Consider the following 17,354-nt stretch of genomic DNA (forward strand, 5'->3'; position numbering starts at 1 on the left):
TCTACTGACTTTAGCTTCTGCTGTTTCCAGTTTTGCTTACGTGTCATTCCTTTACCAAGTCAACTTTCCTGACGCTCATTATGAATAGTAAAATATTTTCGGCCCCAGTTGGGTTGAAAGAACTGACATCGAGCACTGTGCACGTCTCAGCTACACAACACAATGACTTCATTTTCCTAGGCCCTGAAAGGATGACCAGAATAAGTGGTGTTCACAAGGATTCTTGACCATGGGGGTGGGCGCAGGGAGTTCTTGGACATATTCCTTGGCTGTCTAGGAGTATGTTCCCAGGCGTGGAACTCTGGGATCCTACGGTAGATTGTTGGTTGGGAGCATAGGAGCTAACAAATGCCGGTGAGGACACGGAGAACAGGGAACCCTTGGACACCATCCGTGGGAATGCACACTGGGACAAGTCACTGTGCAACACAGTATGGAGGGTCCCACAGTCTAGAGATGGACCAACGCACCAAACAGTGCCGTGCGAAAGAAAAGAGCAAGCGTTCCGTGAGACAAACGAAGAATACTCTGAAAGAAGGCTGCAGAGTCATTGGAGAGAAAGGCCCGAAAGGCCTCACTGAGGGGGACAGTGCTGAGGACAGAATGAAAACAAGGGAGCTAGTCCCGCACAAGTCTGGCTGCCCTGTGTCATGAAGAGGGAAGGCACCTCTGCCTTAGAGCCTCACTACCAGAAGCCGGGTTGGCCAGAGGACATGAAAGAGGCATCCAGTGTGGCTGGAGAGCAACTGGGAGCAGAGCAGAGGGTAGTGAGGAAGGCAGGGACAGGGCCTCAGGCCTGGGAGACAGGTAGCGATCTCTTGTCCCTCTGCAACGGCATTGCCCCAATACCCTGCATCTTCAAATGCATGGACTGAATGCCCCACAGTTGTTGCAGAAGAGGAATGGAGGCACAATTTCGCATGCTTCCTCCACATCACCATACTTGTGAGCCCGTGGTTGTGACTGAGGCTGGACTAGCAGAGGATTTTCCCCACCTTAGCACCCATCATTCGGGGAGCCATTCAACTCAGAATCTGAGTTTCTGGGCGCATGTTGGCCTTGCCACTGCCTCCGTTCCTGGCACTGTGAGCCTCGATGGATGGCAGCCCCAACCATCTGGGCATGCTTTTCGCTTCACAGTCCGAGAAGAAAAGGGGAACAAGGGAGAAGTGGACCATGAGCAAAGAAACTAGGAAGTGCGAAACTCCTTGCCTGACATCTAGAGAAACACGAGGCATGCTATTTCATCCCGTTGAGTAAGTACATCGCGTGGCTCAGAAGCCACTCGCTAACCACCCAGAGCTTGGAGAGAGAGTGATGCCTCCACCACAGGTCAGGATCCCTGGGAGCCACTGTGAAGGCTGCTCCCCTCATATACCAGAACGAGGCAAAGAGGTCTCATTCTAAAGCTATGTGGGAAACAACTGAACCGTTTCACTACCGAGGATGACAAAGTCTGCATCTTCGTGCATTTCCACCCCATCATGGTGCCCCATTATAATGACGCCAAGAGGGAAAGGGACGGTTCCAAAACGACACAAAGCCGGGACCCAGGCCTCCTCGGAACGTTCCTCCAGGCCACGTCCCACCCCTTCCTGCAATTCATCTGGCCTTCTATGTGTGCCTCTGATTCCCGTGACACCGTCGCACACATACCCCAAATACGGTCTACATACACCCTAAGATGTCCCAAGGAACTAGATTCTCCCTGGTCCCCACTATGCAGGTTGGGAATGTGGGCACTAGGGGAGACCCACAATGACTGAGGACACAGGAGTGGGAAAGGACAGAGAACAAACGTCTGACTTCAGCTCTGTCTCCTGAAAGGGAGGACCTGAGTGCCAATTCCAGAGCATGGTGCCTCTGGCACTTTTGGCTCACAGTCCCGGGGAAGAGAGGTCAAGAGTCAAGTGAAGGGGCTGCAGAGAGGGGGTGACTTTAAGAAGGGCCCCAGGTATTAGAATCCTGAAAGCGTGACCTCATATTTTTCATGATAGGCCCCAACTGAACTTAGAACTCTGGTAACCAGGCACCCACTTTCAAAGGGCAACCTGCTCTCCAGCACACTTGAGTGGAGACCTTCGACAGAACACCATGTTCAGTTGTTGTCTTCCTACTTCCAGGGGCGCTGGGCCCACGGGAGCCCAGAGCCAGAGACATTACTGCAGTTGCAGACAGCGCTTCAGCCCTCTTTTCCGAAGCTTCTGGTCATGGGGCCGGAGACACCAACAGGTAACACAAGGCAGCTCTGGGCAGCCCACTGGAGAGCGGGCAACAACTGTGGTCCCACCTCAGCGGGCACACACCACTGTCCCTTACTGTGTGGGAGCGCGTCTCTCTCTCTCTCTCTCTCTCTCTCTCTCTGTGTGTGTGTGTGTGTGTGTTTGTAGAAGTGGGGACAGGGGATGAGGGATATGCCCTTCCTGGGCAGAAGCAAGCTGCCTGGTGTTGGAGGCTGGACCCATCTGTCATGTTCATACCCCAGGTCATAGCAGGCTGGATGAAAAGGGGAGGGCTGACACAATGATAAGGCTCATGGTAGTCATGAGCCTTACTTAGAGTGTCCTCTGGCTACCTCCTTGCTCGATGTCTTTTCAGCCATCCCTCTTAGCCTGAACTGGAGAACACGATGTCTAGTGGGGGTGTCCCCTGGTGGCAATGTTCCGGGAGGCTGCTAATGGCTCTTGGCCCTGTGTCTATGGGGCACTGCATTTTCAGAGCTGCACCCCAGAGACTGTGAATGAGCTGGCTGGGGACTTCAACGACTCCAACTCGCTGGACAAGGGTCAGGTGTCCCAGGATCAGTGCTGCTCTGAGGTGAGAATAGGAAGAAGCTCCTCCACACCCAGGGCCCCCATGCAACGATGGGGACAAACCTGGGGCCTTCCCAGAGTGTTTCCACTTGACTATTCCACCGGCCCCACCCCAGAGTAACCCACACCTCCGCACATATGCCACCACCTATGGGTAAGTAAGGGAGGAAGACACTCTTCACCTACGTGGGACTGGTAGAGAAGAGAGTGAATGCTTTCCGTGGCATGGGGGGTAGTTGTTTTGTTTTCTTTCCTCTGGCCTTGTGTTGCTTTTCACGAAGCCATGAGTATCTTGGCCTTTTCCCACGGGTTTTACGATTTTCCCTACTCATGCCAGCTAACCTGTGGAGAACCCAGCTGGGTTCTGGAGAACTGGCCCACGCCCTTCTAAATCCTCATACCAGATAGGGTGATTGCACCTACAAAAGGGCCAGAGGGATCAAGCCATTCTACAGGTCTTTCTGGAATGTATCATCTCTCAGAACACATCGAATCCTAGGAGGTCCACCAGCTCACAGGCTCTTTCCCTCTAGGTCCTCACAGTCCCCCCTAAAGGACGTGGTCTGCCACAGTGACTCGGTCTAGCATTGCTGCTGGAACTTGACGTGACTCAAATTGCTTGCCATTCCAGCAATGCTGCAAGGAACGGGCACCTCAAGGGTCCTCACAGATGATTTGGGTCACTCCATCTGCCAGACCGTAGACCCAAAGATTGGGTGGAAGGCCTCCGATGCCTCCTGGCCCAGGTAGCTGGCTCTGTCTTTTCAGAGCTCCACCCAAGACATCTGGCATGAGCTGCTGCAAGGCTTCAGCTACTCCATCTCCCTTGACAAGCAGCAGGGACCTCAGGCCGCCAACAACATCCAGTCCTGGTCTGGGGTGAGAACGGGCCCAGGTTCATGGCCAGTCTCAGGACCCAGAGATGACCGGGGCCAGGCCACAACCCAGACTAGACACAACTGGCTGCCCTGGGGCCTGCCAAGGAAGGTGGTTTCCCCCTGAACCTTTCTGCCCCTGACAGCAACAGGCCAAACCGCAGCAGCATAGGCGAAATGCCATGCAGCCCATGCTCTGGACAGATCTCAGACCCAACGCGGATGATCTTGAGCAGGCTTGCAGATTCTCAACCTCTCTTTTCTCCTCTCGACAGTAGGGCTCCTTCCTCATGACTCCATGGCATACACATACAGATCTTCAGACAGGCTAGGAAGAGACAGACAGGCTATTGCTGTCCAGCTAACCGCACATGTTGAAGTCACCAGTACATTTAAGCCTAGATGGGTCCTTTGGAGGTTGGTTTTAGGTTTTCAGCCAAGAACCTTTTTTCTGGGTGGGCACACAAGTCCCTCGTCGTCTTGCCCAAGTTCCCAAAGGGATGGGAGGATGCAGTCTGAGCTCCAGACCCTGCTCTTCCTGGGGCTTCACGGCGTTGAAGCTGACTATGTTGCTCCCCACCCCGCCCCCTTGTCTGCCTGCTGGAAAAGGCATCATCCCTGTCCCCGGACGAGGCCTGCACGATGCTGGCGCTCAGAGAAGGCGCAGTGCAGAGATGGGGACACTCCCTGCTGCTATCCTTCCCGGATAGAAGCCTCTCAAACGTCACCACCATGTGCTCCATCTATCAGATGTTCACGTCAGCCCAGCAGGTCCTGGATCAGCAGTTCCCTAGGTGAGTGCCCACCCCATAGCCAGCACAAGGGGGAGCCTTCCGTCTACTAGTTGTAGGTCTTGGGAATGTCACTGCACCTCTCTGACTTTCCCTCTCCTGTCCGGAAAAGTGGAGGTGCTAAGAGGATGAACCTCGTAGGGCGACTGCAGGGAGTCATGGGAGGAAACATGGCACGCGCCTCTCTGGGGCCCGGCTCTGCAGAAAGGGCTGCTGGACATGCTGGGCATCTTCACGCTGAACATTTCCCTCTCCAGGGAAGACGCGTTCAGGCTCAACCCTCACAGGCCTGTGGTCCCTCTGGGTCTATAGAAAGGAAACGGAAAGCTGGCAGCTTTCCTATTGGCAAAGGACCTCTGAGATGCCATCTAGCTGGTCCTGACTGTGGTCCTTTATGTGCCCAGGTCGAGGGGACACTGGGAGCAGGCAGAGCAGGCCAAGGGCCACTCAGGATTTGCAAAGTCTTGTTTGGGATGATTTCATTCAATCATGGCTCTTAAGCACCTAGGAATGCAGGCACTCTCTAGTCACCAAGAGCAGTGAATGGGTAACGTAGAGACAATGTCTGGGTCTCCATTCTCGTCCCAGGGTCACATAGGCACTCTCCACATCCTAAGCACGCATGTCTAGCGTTCATCAGATGGGGCATCTCTGTGACCTCCTCTAGGGATGAATGGATCCACCTCTCTTGGGACCACGAGGATGCACTCTACGATCAAGGAAGAACAGGATAGGTCTTTGGGTGACAGAGGAGGTCCTGCTGCCTCCACAGAGCAGGGTGGGAGGCGACAGGGGATGTTGCTGGCCAGGGATGTTCAGAACCATGGATCTCCCAGGACTCTCGATTTCCACGGGAGAGCTTAGTGGGGCGGCTTCCTCTGAAGAAGCCAAAGAGTCCAAGACAGGTGTGGACGGGATGCCAAGCACTCTGGGAAGCAGAGCCCATTGGGGGCTGAGTTGGTGCCTACAACAGCCATCCCTTGGATGGTCCATTCTTGCTCCGCCTGCCCCTATCCATATCCACCTCCGCTGACCACCACAAGTGGGGCCAAGGACAGAAAGGGTGGGGACCGGACCACTCACCCGTCGGCCTCCCACCAAAGCCCACACACTGGTCTGCAGGGAGGATGCATGACTGAGGGGCCAAAGGACAGACCTGTGGGAGGTCCCTCCCTCATCCCACGTGGTCAGCAGTCAGCAAGGACAGCTCCAGAGGGGTTGCAAGTGGGCTGGCGCCATTCTGTGGGGCCCACACCGAAAGAATGGTGCTGTGGGAGTAGCGTGGAAAAGGAAGGGAAGGCCGGGTCTCTGACTCTGCCCCACATATGACTTTCCCCAGCACTCTGTGTCCCATCTTGGGAACCTGGCCTGAGCAGACATGGCAGGATATCGGGCAGTCCCTGCACACTGCCCATGTGGAGGTCAAGGGGGCCTATGTGCACGTCACGTGGCATGACCGGGACCTGAACACCCATGCCCCCGTTCCGCTGAGGCAGCGGGAACTTCTGCAGCTCACAGAGGCTGAGGCGGAGGGTAAGGGGCATTGCAAGCTGGGAAGGCCATCTGGGATGGGGCTCATGGGCTGGGTATTCCTTGAAAGGCCATGGGATCCGTCCTGTTCAGGGAAAGGCACATGGAGTGTCAGTGATGTGGCTGAATCGTTCCCCTTACTCCCACCCCCGTGTCCGCTATGCGACGCGTTCCAGCAGCTGAGCCGGCCAAAGAGCCTCCCATGGAGCGAGAGGCAACCCTGGCTCTGCATCAGCCATCACCTTCAGGGTCCGAGCCAGCCTCCCCTCCACCGGCTGCTCCAGAACTGGAACAGGGGCTCCTACGTTACGGATGGTCGCCGGGTCCTGAGGCACAGACGGCTGGGCCATCGGCTTGCCTGGGAGTTTGCACGCCAGCTGTCTCAGGTGCCACTGAGCCCACTCCAGCCGCAGAGGCATCCTGCCAACCCAAGAAGCGGCTCAAAGAGAAGGAGCCTGACCTCCTGGACTTCCCTCCCAAGCTGGTGGCAGAGCAGCTCACCTACATGGATGCGGTGAGCAGCTGGGCCCCCAGGGTAGGAGGGCAGGGCCGGCTTGTCTTCTGCTCTCCGCTGCCCTATACCGGCTTTTCCCTGATGTGGACTCCTAGGATATAGGGCCAGATCTCAGCTGCAGCCCTAACCGACCGGGGAAACCCATCAGGGTTTTTAGACCTGAGCTTTCACTGTCCAGCTGCGGACTGTGGACACAGACACTGAGAAGGACTGAGGCAGAGGTACCACGCAGATGCAATGAGTCAGAAGCGAGAGCCCGTACATGGGAAGGCTCTGGTCCCCCGCGGGGAGGAGGGCAGCTCCCTGTGTGCAATCCCGTCCATGGGCCGCCCACCCATCTGCCTGGGAGCCTGAGCACCATCAACCTGGCTTAGGCATCTGATGCGTCCTGAAGGACAGCCTAGACACGGAAAGCCATGCTTTCAGCCACCAGGTGACAATGGGCACCTGAAAGGAGACAGGGACCGCAGGGATGAGCATTTGGAGGAGGAGATGCCCCCTTGGGAGCACCACCTGGAGCGGCCCCCTGGACATGGAATGATCAGGGTGCACACGCCTTCCTCCCTTCCCTTGCCTCTCTTGGCTCCTGGGGCATCCCGCACTGGCTTCCCTCGGAGAAGAAGAGGGGCATGAAATCCAGGCTCTCTAAGCAGGCTCCGGCCACATTCGCAGCCTCCTGAGCTCCAGCTCTGACCTGGGACCCCTCCCGAGGACATGAGTCTTGCATGGGCGAACATGTGTGGGGCTCAACACACCTCCCCCTGTCCCCTAGGAGCTGTTCAAGAAGGTGGTGCCCCAGCAGTGCCTGGGCTCCGTCTGGTCCCGGAGGAACAGGCCTGGCAACGAGCACCTGGCACCCACAGTCCGGGCCACCATCGCCCAGTTCAATGCTGTGGCCAGCTGCATCGTCACCACGTGCCTTGGCGACCCAAGCATGACAGCCCGGGACAGGGCCGCGGTGGTGGGCCACTGGATCCGGGTGGCCAAGGTATGCTGTGGGAGGCCCAGCTCCCTGAGGCTCTCCTGAGCCTCGGGAACTGCTCTTCTGTCTTGCTCCCTTCTCAGGGCTGAAGGCCCTGCTCTAAGGCCTGTGGTCTCTAGGCTCTTCCTCCCGGGGGCATGGCCCAATGCTGGGACGCTCAGTTCCCACGTGACTCCTCCTTTGCAGTGAGGGAAAATCCTCCCTCTCGCCAGCAGTGTTCCTCTTTAGGGCTGACCTGTGCCCTTCTGCAGCTCCCTGGACATCAGCTTCACCCGTGGGGGAGCCCTAAACCGAGGGGGGCACTAAAGCTCTCGAGCATCTGGGGCTCCTGCTCTCCCACTGACAGCTCCTTCTCTTCCCTCCCCCAGGCCTGTCAGATCCTAGGGAACTACTCCTCCCTGCGTGCCATCCTGGCGGCTCTGCAGAGTGCCTCCATTCACCGCCTGCAGAGGACATGGGACAACGTTTCCAGGTGAGGAGGCTTCTCTGCAGGAGGGACCAGGATGGAGGCGGGATCTCCCACAGGCCTGTCCTTTGCCCCCCTCAGTCAGCTTGGACCTCCTGGGAGGCAGCAAACCCTGACCAAAGGACCTGGGCCCGGGGCTGCTCCTCTCAGCCTTCCTGGGGAACAGGCCACCAGGCCTCCTGCTTGAGAAATCCAATGTCCTCCATGCCCCACCCTGGCCTCAGCCGAATTCCATATTTCCACGTGGTGACTTGGCAGCCACTGAAGTCTCTGCCCATGGTTCAGCCAGAACCCCACCCAAACCGAGCTGTTCAATTAAGCTGGGAAGGGACGCCCAGGGGGACGCCCAGGAGAACTCCCTCCCATGTCCTACCAAGACCCCAGTGCTCAGAGCAGCCCAGAGCAAACCCTCAGCCAGCCCCGTGGACATGCGGGGCTTCTCCAAGTAAAGGGACTCGCACTCTACCCTGCCACGTTAGGACTCCCCTGAGCCTAACTTCTTTCCCTCTCTTCAGGAAGAGCTTCCGAACATTCCAAAAGCTCTGCAGAGAAGACAACCCCCAGGGCAGGGAACTACTCATCAAGGTAGCACGGGATGTGCAGGGCTCCAAGGACAGGAGAGGGGTGGGAGGAGGCATGATCATGTGTGAATGAAGTAGGGAATGGCCTGAAGCATTCCTCGGGGAGCAGAAGCCTTTGGCAGGAATGTGCTGACAGCCTGGGCTGAAGATTCCCCCTGGGGCTGGGACAAGCGGGTGCTGCCCATCCAGACTCCCTAGGCTAGATTTCAGGTCTCTCTGTGTCCATCGAGAAGGTCCACATGGGGGCCCACATGAACGCGGACAGCCCAGAGGACAGGCCCCTGCTCAGAGATGGGGTGGGGATGGGTTGTGGGCCACAAAAATGATGATCGTAAGAGGATCCTGAGTTCTCAGGAGACCGCAGGAGGTAGGTGGAGTTCCCCCTTCTGCCCATGGGAAAACAGGCTCAGGGAGGCCAGGCTCCAAGCTCCAGGTCCCCCATGGACTGAATGGGGGAGCTGAGATTGTTCTAGAAGGACTCGTGGCATGCTTCAGGGGAAAGGAGCGTCAGTATCAGCAGACGTAGGTCGGACGTCTAGGGTCTGCAGTCAAAGACGGTGGGCGCAAGGGGACTGAGGCTATTCTGCTCTCAAGGATCTTGTCCTTGGCCCTCTAGAAGCGGCCCTCGAATAAACTGGCCAGCCTGGGGAGGCAGCTGCAGAGAGCGCGGAAGGGGCTGCCGAAGAAGGTGAGTGTGCCTGAGGGACAGGGCCTCCAAGGCCAGGGGAGAGGGGCTCCTCCCTGAGGGCTAGAAGCGTCCAGATCAGGACAGGTGGGACCTGCCACTCCAGCTCCACCTCCTGCCGCCACAGTTGCTCAATGTCTTCTTTCCTGGTGATCAGGAGGAAGTAGTCTAGCAGGCTGGGTAGAGAATGGATTTGGGGCTGGGGAGGGGCCCAGGGCTCCATAGCCAGTGGTTTTTTGAATTTCAAAAAGCAGGCCCTGGAGGGGATTAGGAGGAGTCTGATGTTCTGGGAGGGTGAGGGGAAAGCGAATCCAGGGGAAGCAACTAAGGGTCCTAGGCCCTTTTCCATGTGGGAAAGTGGGGTGGGCCAGGACGCTGAAGTCTTTTCGGGGAGGGCCCCTGTGGGCACCAGACAGCAGGGACTCATGACAAACCTACCCCTCATGACACAGGGTGTCGTCCCATACCTTGGCACTTTCCTCTCCGACCTGGTGGTGCTGGATACAGCAATGGAGGACTACCTGGAGGTGGGTGAGCCTGAGGATTGTGGAGGAGGGACCAGAGTCCTGAGGACAGGGAGCAGAGAGTCCCCGGACTGAGCCCTGAGCTCTGAGTCCTTCGGACACCTCCCTTCCCCACAGCCTCACAGCCGCCCCTAAGAACTGGCATCTCTTGCCCATCTCAGTGCTGAGGGAAGGGAGTCTGCACCCAGACGGGTGGCCCAAGACTGGGGAAGCACCAGCGCATCCTGAAGGTGAAGCTGCATGCGCTCTGTGTGCATGGGCTGCAGCCTCTCCCTCAGACCTTGCCTGTCGGGGACAGTGAAGTCAGGACCCTGCACATCAGCCACACTTCAGGAGCCCAGCAGGCCCTGCCTGCCTGAGGCGTCTGCCGCTCCCTTCAGTCACCACAGAGTGTTGTGCTGCAGGGTGCTGACCTGGAGCCCTTTCACCAGCCCCCAGTCTTCCTTCCTCTGGACCCCAGGGCTTGCCCTAGCCCCAGTCTCATTGTGTGTGTGGCTTGGCGGCCCCCTCCTGGGTCCTGGCCTACGCGCAGCCTCAGAACGGGTGGGTGTAAGGTGCTAGGACTGACCGGGGGCCTCTTTCTGAAGGACAATGGTTGTCTGCTTTCCAGGGCAATGAGATCAACCACCGCAAAAAGAATAAGGTGAGCATACGTAGCCCTGGCTGTAGGGAAGGGCAGGCAGCCCCTATCAGAGACGCCCCTGGGAAGAACATTGCTTGGCTCCATCCACTCCCCTCCATCTCCCATTTCCTGGGACAGGTTGCTAAGAATGAAATGCAAGACCCATCGAGTCAGTCAGTAGGGATCCAGAAGGGCATCAAGGAGAACTTCCCTTGATGGAGGAGGGGCTAATTCTACTAGCCTCTGAGAACAGTTTGGGACCAGATGAAGTTGCATGCAGGAGGGTGGTCATGTGTGCCAAGACCCAGGACCCGTCCCCTGTCCCGCTGCTCGGCCCTCACCTGGCCCTGTAGCTTCCCCACCCAGGCTCGGGGTGCATCCTGTGCCTCTCTCCCGGCCCAGGAATACCGAGTCCTCACGGACATCATGCTGCTCCAGGCGGCGGCAGAGAATTACTGCCTAGAGCCCCAGCATCCATTCACGGCCTGGTTCTGGGCTGTGGAGCGGCTCAGCGAGGATGACAGGTGAGGCCCACTCAGGAGCTGGGTCAGGCGACGTCGGGGTGGACTCTTTCTGCTGGCCCCGCCTGGGATCCTCCTTCTAGGGCTCCCTGGGCAGCCAGACACCAGCTGTGGGAAAACCCTGGGAGGGACTCCTGAATGCCAGCTGCTGCTCAACTCACAGGTGTCCCTCTGTCCTTAGCTACAACCTGTCATGCCAGCTGGAGCCGCGGTCCTAGCTGGCCAGCAGAACACAAGCACCAGGACCACTGGCTACAGCCACCATCAGACCTGAACCCGTGCACACTGGCTGAGCCAAGGATTGCCCCTCGGCCCCTGGGCTACTTGTGGTGCACGAGCCCTATCCACTGCTCAACACCCCTTCCTCTCCCCTACAGAATTACTTGTTCTGGAGGGGGCAATATTGAATATAATTAAAGGGCTGTTATTTAACCACAACAACAACAACAACAACAACAAAAAGGAATGAGAACCCTTGGGATTAAAGTTTTCTTACCAAAATAATAATAGTAATAATAATAATAATAATAAAGGTTTTTATTTTCTCCTCTACCTGCCCACGTGTGCGTTTGGTTCTTTTATTTCCTACGGTAAGGTACAACGTGTACAGACTCTCTTCTTCATTCCTGAACCCAGAAAGCTTACAGAGTCAGCAGCTATTCAATGGGGCAGACAGGAGAGGAGCCAGCCCTCCTCACTTCTGCTGGCACTACTCATTACTGGTGGCACCTCCAAATGCCGTTTCCTCAGAGGACAGGTTCATTTCTGTGTCAGGCATCTGGGCAAACAGCAGAGACAGCTCTCAGGACCCCTGAGATGGAGACGTTGCAGGTCCTTCCCCAGGAAGGCAACAAACCCTGACCAGGAGAGTCCTGGAGAGTTCCTTCCCCTCCCCAGAGCTACGTGCTGCCCAGGAGAGGGGCTGCTTCTCTCCCCTCTAAAGCAAGGAGGACGATGTCTTGCTTCCTTGGGGATTTTGTATGTGTGCGTGTGTTTGTGTGGGTTTGGACCCAGGATTTGGGACTGAAGGTTGTCGAGTTCAGTCTCCTGAATTGCATCAGCACGATGTAGGGAAAACACATGCAAAGAGATCCAACCCTGCCTGTGGAAGCTGCAAAACCTGAGGAAGATATTTTGTAAATGGAAGAAGGGCAGGCAGGACATCCCGTCCTCAGTTTCCCTATAGGCTCTGCAGGTTCACCCTTTACCAAGACTGGAATCCCCCTGGGATCCTTATCCAGGATCTCTGGATTCCTTTTCCCTGCTTCTTTGGGGTGAGGCTGGAGAAAAACTAAAGAAACTGGGAGGTGTCCCTGGCTCTATTCACATCTATGCTGACCTAGGTGCTAGGATGTCCAGCCATCCTGCATTTCCTTACACAGTTCTTGGCAAGGCCGTGGGGCCCTTCAGGCCCCTGACCCTCTTGGTCAGGTCCATGGTAGCCACTGCTCCCTGGCTGGGGCCTGATGGAGCAGAGATTGGTTCTCCCTTGCCAGGATAAAGGTTCAGATCCTTGACCAGAGAACCCCCACACTCTCCTGGCTGGCCAAGGGCACTGTCAGGTCCAGGTGGTTCTGAAGTCCCTGGTCTCCATCATCCACCAGGTGACACACCCATGTTCCACTCACTTGTCTGAAATGGGGAACTCGCCTGACACGGTAGACCAACACACAGATGGAATGTGAGCAGGGGAGAAGCATCTATCATGCAAATGGATGCGAAATGAAGCAAGGGTAGGAATCCTTCTCTCCAGACACAACAGACTCTGAACCAAAGGGGGGAGGTACGAAGCCACAGAGAAGGACACTACTTCCACGCAAGGGAGGCCATGTAATAGGAGAGAGCATCTCAAAATATGTAGACACGCACCATGGGAGCACCCAAAGGTATCCAACAGTGCATAACAAACATAAAGTCACCTTTGACATCAGTACCATGCAGTGGGGGACTCTAACACCCCACATCTGCTAATGGACACAGGATCCAAACTGACAATCAACAAGGAATCTATGGCTTTGAGGGATGCACCCGTTTGAACACGTAGATGCAGAACCTTCCACCCTGAAACAGCAGCCTCCGCAGTGCTTTCCAGTGCACATGGAACATTCTCCAGAGTAGATGACACGTTAGGGCACAACGCAAGTCCCAACAAACTCCAAAAGATGGATATCATCCCACGCATCTTTTCTCAGCACGATGCTATGGAACGCCAAATGAACCCTAAGAGCAACGCTGGAGAGACCACGAATCCATGGAAGTTCAATTACATGCTACCCAACCAGCACTGGGTCAACCCGGAATCCAAAGACGATGTCCAAAATTACATGGAAGCAAAAGGACACGCCAAGGGTCCCCAACCTTGCAGATACAGCGCCAGGGAATCTAAGAAGACAGGATCCAGCACCACAAGAAAAATCCCCAATACCATCAGCTGACACATAAGGACCTAGCCAAAGCACAACACAGAGATCCTGAGCAGTCGCTCAGCCGGGGCGAGTTGGAGCTCCTGCTGTTGGGTGCAGGCTTAGCTTCCATCTCGACTCTAAGTCCAAGCCTGGGGGGTGTTCTTTCCATTCTTCCAGAACCATCCCCACCAGGGCCACTGGGGAATCAACCCTTCAGGGGGTTCTCGGCAGAGAGAAATGGCCCAAAGGGCCCAGGAAACAACCACCCCTTCCCCGCTGGTGGATCAAGGTGGCCCATTAGCGATCCCTCTGTGGAACATTCCACAGTGCTTTTGGGGGGACGACCCTCTCAGAAACCCTGATGCCCAGGGTTTCTCGGCAAAGGGCAGATTCCGACTGAGTACCCTTGGGAGGGACCTGACACTCTGCACTTCCAGCATGCTCGCAGCTAATGCCCCGGCCACCTGTCCCCGGAGCACACCGAGAGACAACTTGCCAGCGGACCAGTGGACAAAACGTCCTCTCTTTCACCACCAGGAAGAGATCGATGGGCAACAGTCTGGCAGCCACAAAGAGGTGTTTGATTGTCAGGAAGATCAACAGCCAGGCAGGGCTTGGTCCACCCCCACAGGCCTCTCCTCCTCTTCTCCTCCAGAGTCTAGGGAGGCAGGATGGCAGGAAAGACAGTTTGCTCAGTGGAAGCGAAATCCTGAGCTTGAGTCCCTTTCTCCCTAGTAGCCTGGGCACTCCTACGCTGCTTCCACTGTGGCCTCTGTGCAAGGCCATTCGAAACACCAGTGCTGGCTTGCCAAGTTCCGGGATACTGGGCAGAAAGCAATGGAACACAAGAGAGTCCCAGGGAAGTGACAACGGGTTTGGTCATGAAAGCTTGAAGCTGTCAAAGACCATCTCTTGCCCTATGTTCCCTCGGTCAGAAACCTTTCAGCAACCGCTCAGAGGAGAGACAGGCAGGGACAGAGCAGGGATGGGGAACCCTGGGAGCCACTGTGGACCGAACCTGGTGGTCTCTTCTCCACAATTCACACAGACCAAGATACAGACGGAAGACTTCACATCCGTGGGTGTTCTGTTAACATGGGCTTTGATTCATGTGTGACTTTTCAGAAACAGAAAAGAATAAAGGGAATCAGGAAAGAGAGGCGATCAGAAACACCGGCTCAAATATAGGGAACATACTAGTGGGGACCAGGTGGGCGGATGGGTGGAAGAGGGGGTGGGGATTAAGAAGACACTTATTGTGCTGAGCACGGAGTCACATACAGAACTCCTGAATCCCTACTCTTCAACTGAAACGACGAAAATACTGTACGTCCATTAGACTGTATTTTCAAAATTGTCTTTGAAAGGTGGGTATTAGGAGATCGAAGATGAGATTACGCTCTGAGACTTTCCCAATCAGGTCTCCTCAGGCTGTACGTGAATGCACATTAAAGATCAATGAAAGAGCCCAAAGACAAAAGTGACATCTGTTGATATGGAAAGGCCAGTGCCCACCTCTGTGATCACAGAAAAAGCACACCTTCCTATGATATTGGCTGTCGTAAAAGCATTTCACCCACGTCCCCTTGGAGCTACGCTCCTCTGGTATGTCCATTCTACTTGGTTGTGTGTCTTCATGAAGTAGTTGAAGGAAATATTGCTACCCCGTGTTTGGTGGACTAAACCAAAGCTGGCTATTTCTAGCCCCTGGAAGACTGGAGCTAGAGGGCCTTCTGGAAAACATTGCACAACTGGATCTCTCATCGTCTTCCAGAGAAGGAAAGGGAGGCCCCACAAGGGCACCAGTGGAACAGGAACACAGAGGAGGTTCTCCTGACACCAGCTTCAGGATCCCAACTCCCTGAGCAAGAATGAAGAACCCCCGTCCCCCCACACACAATGGACACATATCACTGGAATGGGTCAGTTCCCAGGAAAAGCGAAATGCGGCCAAACATGGAAAGGTACACAATAACCTCACTGAAAGAAAGCCCACTGGGATCCCCTGCCCTGGGTCTTAAGTTCCACCTACGCCTGAAGCCATTTGATAATCACAGGGGAAGGGAGGGAAAACTGAATGGGAAGCCACCAGAGAGGGAGAAAAACGATGCGAGGCACTTCCCTAAGAAACAAGCAGAGGAGCCTAACAAATAGCAGGGAGCACATGGGGAGTTAGAGAGGAGAAGGGAGTTGGGGAAAACTGGAAGGGGAGGTGAACCTTGAGAGACTATAGACTCTGGAAAACAATCTGAGGGGTTTGAAGGGGCGGGGGCGTGGGAGGTCGGGGTACCAGGTGGTGGGTGTTATAGAGGGCACGGATTGCACGGAGCACTGGGTGTGGTGCAAAAATAATGAATACTGTTATGCTGAAAATAAAGAAAAATTAAATTTAAAAAAAAAGCAAAGAAACAAGCAGAGGGTTGCTGGAGGGGAGGTGGGTGCGGGTATGGGACAATTCGGGCAGGAGCATAAAGGAGGGCACGCGATGGGATGAGCACTGGGGGTGAAACGCAACTGATGAACAGCTGGGCACTACCTCGGAAGCTGATGAGGTACTGTACGGTGGCTTACTGACTTTCCACAACAACAACAAAATACAATCCAAGGTTCTGTGTTTCCTTGATTTTCAATGTGGAAAATACGGGATGATTTCTTTTCTTCCCTCAAGCAAGGAAATGACATAGCCTATTCACGAGGAGGCAATGCTCAGGACATTCTACCCCTTTCAGCCCTAAAGAGGTTTTCAAACAGGCTTTCACCAGTTGCAGTCCTCATGCCCTTCTCGTCATTTCGGAGCACTCTTGACAGGGGGCAAACCCTTTTTTTCTTCAAGGTGACTCACCCCAAGCAGGTAATATCCCTACGTGCCACAGGAGTGACTACAGGTGCGCCCCCTCCATCCTTTCCAAGGGCCTCACTACAACTTTCCAGAAAGGTGGCATGGATAGTAGTGGCTGGAAGGTGGATGCTGCATGACATCCATCCCTTTGTTCACTTGAGGGATGACTAGGGGCAGGGTCTCCATCTCAGTCGTGGACGTGCGAGAGCTCTCCAGCTCCCCTTCAGACACGGCCCTGCCCTCTCTCCCACAGAAGAACCTGCAGAACTACGTGACCATGAACTGGGAACACACAACAAGGGTACAAAGGTCTTACCTGAATTCAGCTCAGCATGGCAATGACAGACTGGTCCCTCCTGGAGGTTGTTCCCAGTGTCCTTGAGGCATTCGAACCCCTTCTTGGCGGCTGACTCCAGACCGTGGCTCACCTGTCACAGTGGCTCACGATAGAGGGATGAGAAGTTCCTCGGAGACAGGTGTCACCACACCACTATCATCACCCTTTGTCGTGGAAGAAGTCTATGTCCCTCGTCGGATTAAGAAACCCTTCAAACAGGACTGGAGCAGGGTGCAATAAAAGGCTCCCTTTGCAGAAGGGCTGAGCTTGGGGACATGTCCAGTCCTATGTCTCACTGCTGCCATCACCACACACAGTGGTGCCCCAAATGGGCAGGGTACCATTTCCAGTACACGGCTCCTGCTCGCCCACCGTACCTATTCCTATCATCGCGCCATCGCATCTGGTCAGGACCCCAGCGTCAGGCCTGTGCGTCTCCAGTTCCTGCTGCTGCCTGCCTCCACCAGCGATCCTGTTTCATCTCTGAATTCCGAGCACCGCAGCATCCATCTTCCTCACCTTCACAAGACAGGATTGCGCAATGATTTCATGGATACGACCTGCAAGGCACAGGATGGAAAAGAAAAGGAAACTCACACACTGGACATTCAGGATACTTAAAATCTTTGTGACTTGCATGACGTTATCAACCAAGGGAAAGCACAGTCCAGAAGTCGGGAGAGCAGGTTTGCAAACCATGGATCCGGCAGGTTCTCAATAGCCACAATAGCTAGAGATCCCAGGAACTCAACAACATCAACAACAAGAGAAAAACAAGTCAAATGTGATGTGTGAATGTACACATGGGCAAGAGACATAACCTCAAAGCTATACGCATGGAAGGAAATTGCAAGCAATGAGATACCTTT

The 17,354-nt window shown here is 55.3% G+C and overlaps 2 protein-coding genes across 3 annotated transcripts; both read left to right on the top strand.

Moving 5' to 3' along the window:
* The first annotated feature begins 181 nt into the window (after nt 1–181).
* On the top strand, nt 182–7,298 carry LOC116567701. 2 transcript variants are annotated; one of them, XM_032302945.1, is made up of 6 exons: nt 182–1,256; nt 2,124–2,232; nt 2,719–2,817; nt 4,298–4,482; nt 5,819–6,012; nt 6,186–7,298. In XM_032302945.1, exons 1-6 carry the CDS (start codon nt 1,096–1,098, stop codon nt 6,623–6,625), a joined length of 1,188 nt encoding a protein of 395 aa, XP_032158836.1. In that variant the 5' UTR covers nt 182–1,095; the 3' UTR covers nt 6,626–7,298. The 2 variants fall into 2 exon arrangements, with proteins under 2 accessions (XP_032158836.1, XP_032158837.1); XM_032302946.1 differs by lacking the exon at nt 182–1,256 and having other exon boundaries at nt 1,889–2,232; nt 2,599–2,817.
* On the top strand, nt 7,016–11,354 carry LOC116567354 (ral guanine nucleotide dissociation stimulator-like). Its single transcript, XM_032302353.1, has 9 exons — nt 7,016–7,069; nt 7,296–7,511; nt 7,874–7,977; nt 8,487–8,556; nt 9,169–9,240; nt 9,690–9,764; nt 10,372–10,404; nt 10,786–10,907; nt 11,086–11,354. The coding sequence occupies exons 1-9, from the start codon at nt 7,016–7,018 to the stop codon at nt 11,120–11,122; spliced, it is 783 nt and encodes a 260-aa protein (XP_032158244.1). The 3' UTR covers nt 11,123–11,354.
* The last annotated feature ends 6,000 nt before the right edge of the window (nt 11,355–17,354 follow it).

Source organism: Mustela erminea, chromosome 10 (genome assembly GCF_009829155.1).
Source record: "Mustela erminea isolate mMusErm1 chromosome 10, mMusErm1.Pri, whole genome shotgun sequence".
Taxonomy (NCBI): domain Eukaryota; kingdom Metazoa; phylum Chordata; class Mammalia; order Carnivora; family Mustelidae; genus Mustela; species Mustela erminea.

Bases quoted from the DNA above. Each gene is read 5' to 3' on its own strand.
- LOC116567701 (XM_032302945.1), top strand. From the start codon at position 1,096: ATGGATGGCAGCCCCAACCATCTGGGCATGCTTTTCGCTTCACAGTCC. The intron at 1,257-2,123 runs GTAAGTACATCG...TCCTACTTCCAG, and splicing joins ATGCTATTTCATCCCGTTGA to GGGCGCTGGGCCCACGGGAG. The intron at 4,483-5,818 runs GTGAGTGCCCAC...GACTTTCCCCAG, and splicing joins CTGGATCAGCAGTTCCCTAG to CACTCTGTGTCCCATCTTGG.
- LOC116567354 (XM_032302353.1), top strand. From the start codon at position 7,016: ATGCCCCCTTGGGAGCACCACCTGGAGCGGCCCCCTGGACATGGAATG. The intron at 10,405-10,785 runs GTGAGCATACGT...CTCCCGGCCCAG, and splicing joins ACCACCGCAAAAAGAATAAG to GAATACCGAGTCCTCACGGA. The intron at 10,908-11,085 runs GTGAGGCCCACT...CTCTGTCCTTAG, and splicing joins CGGCTCAGCGAGGATGACAG to CTACAACCTGTCATGCCAGC.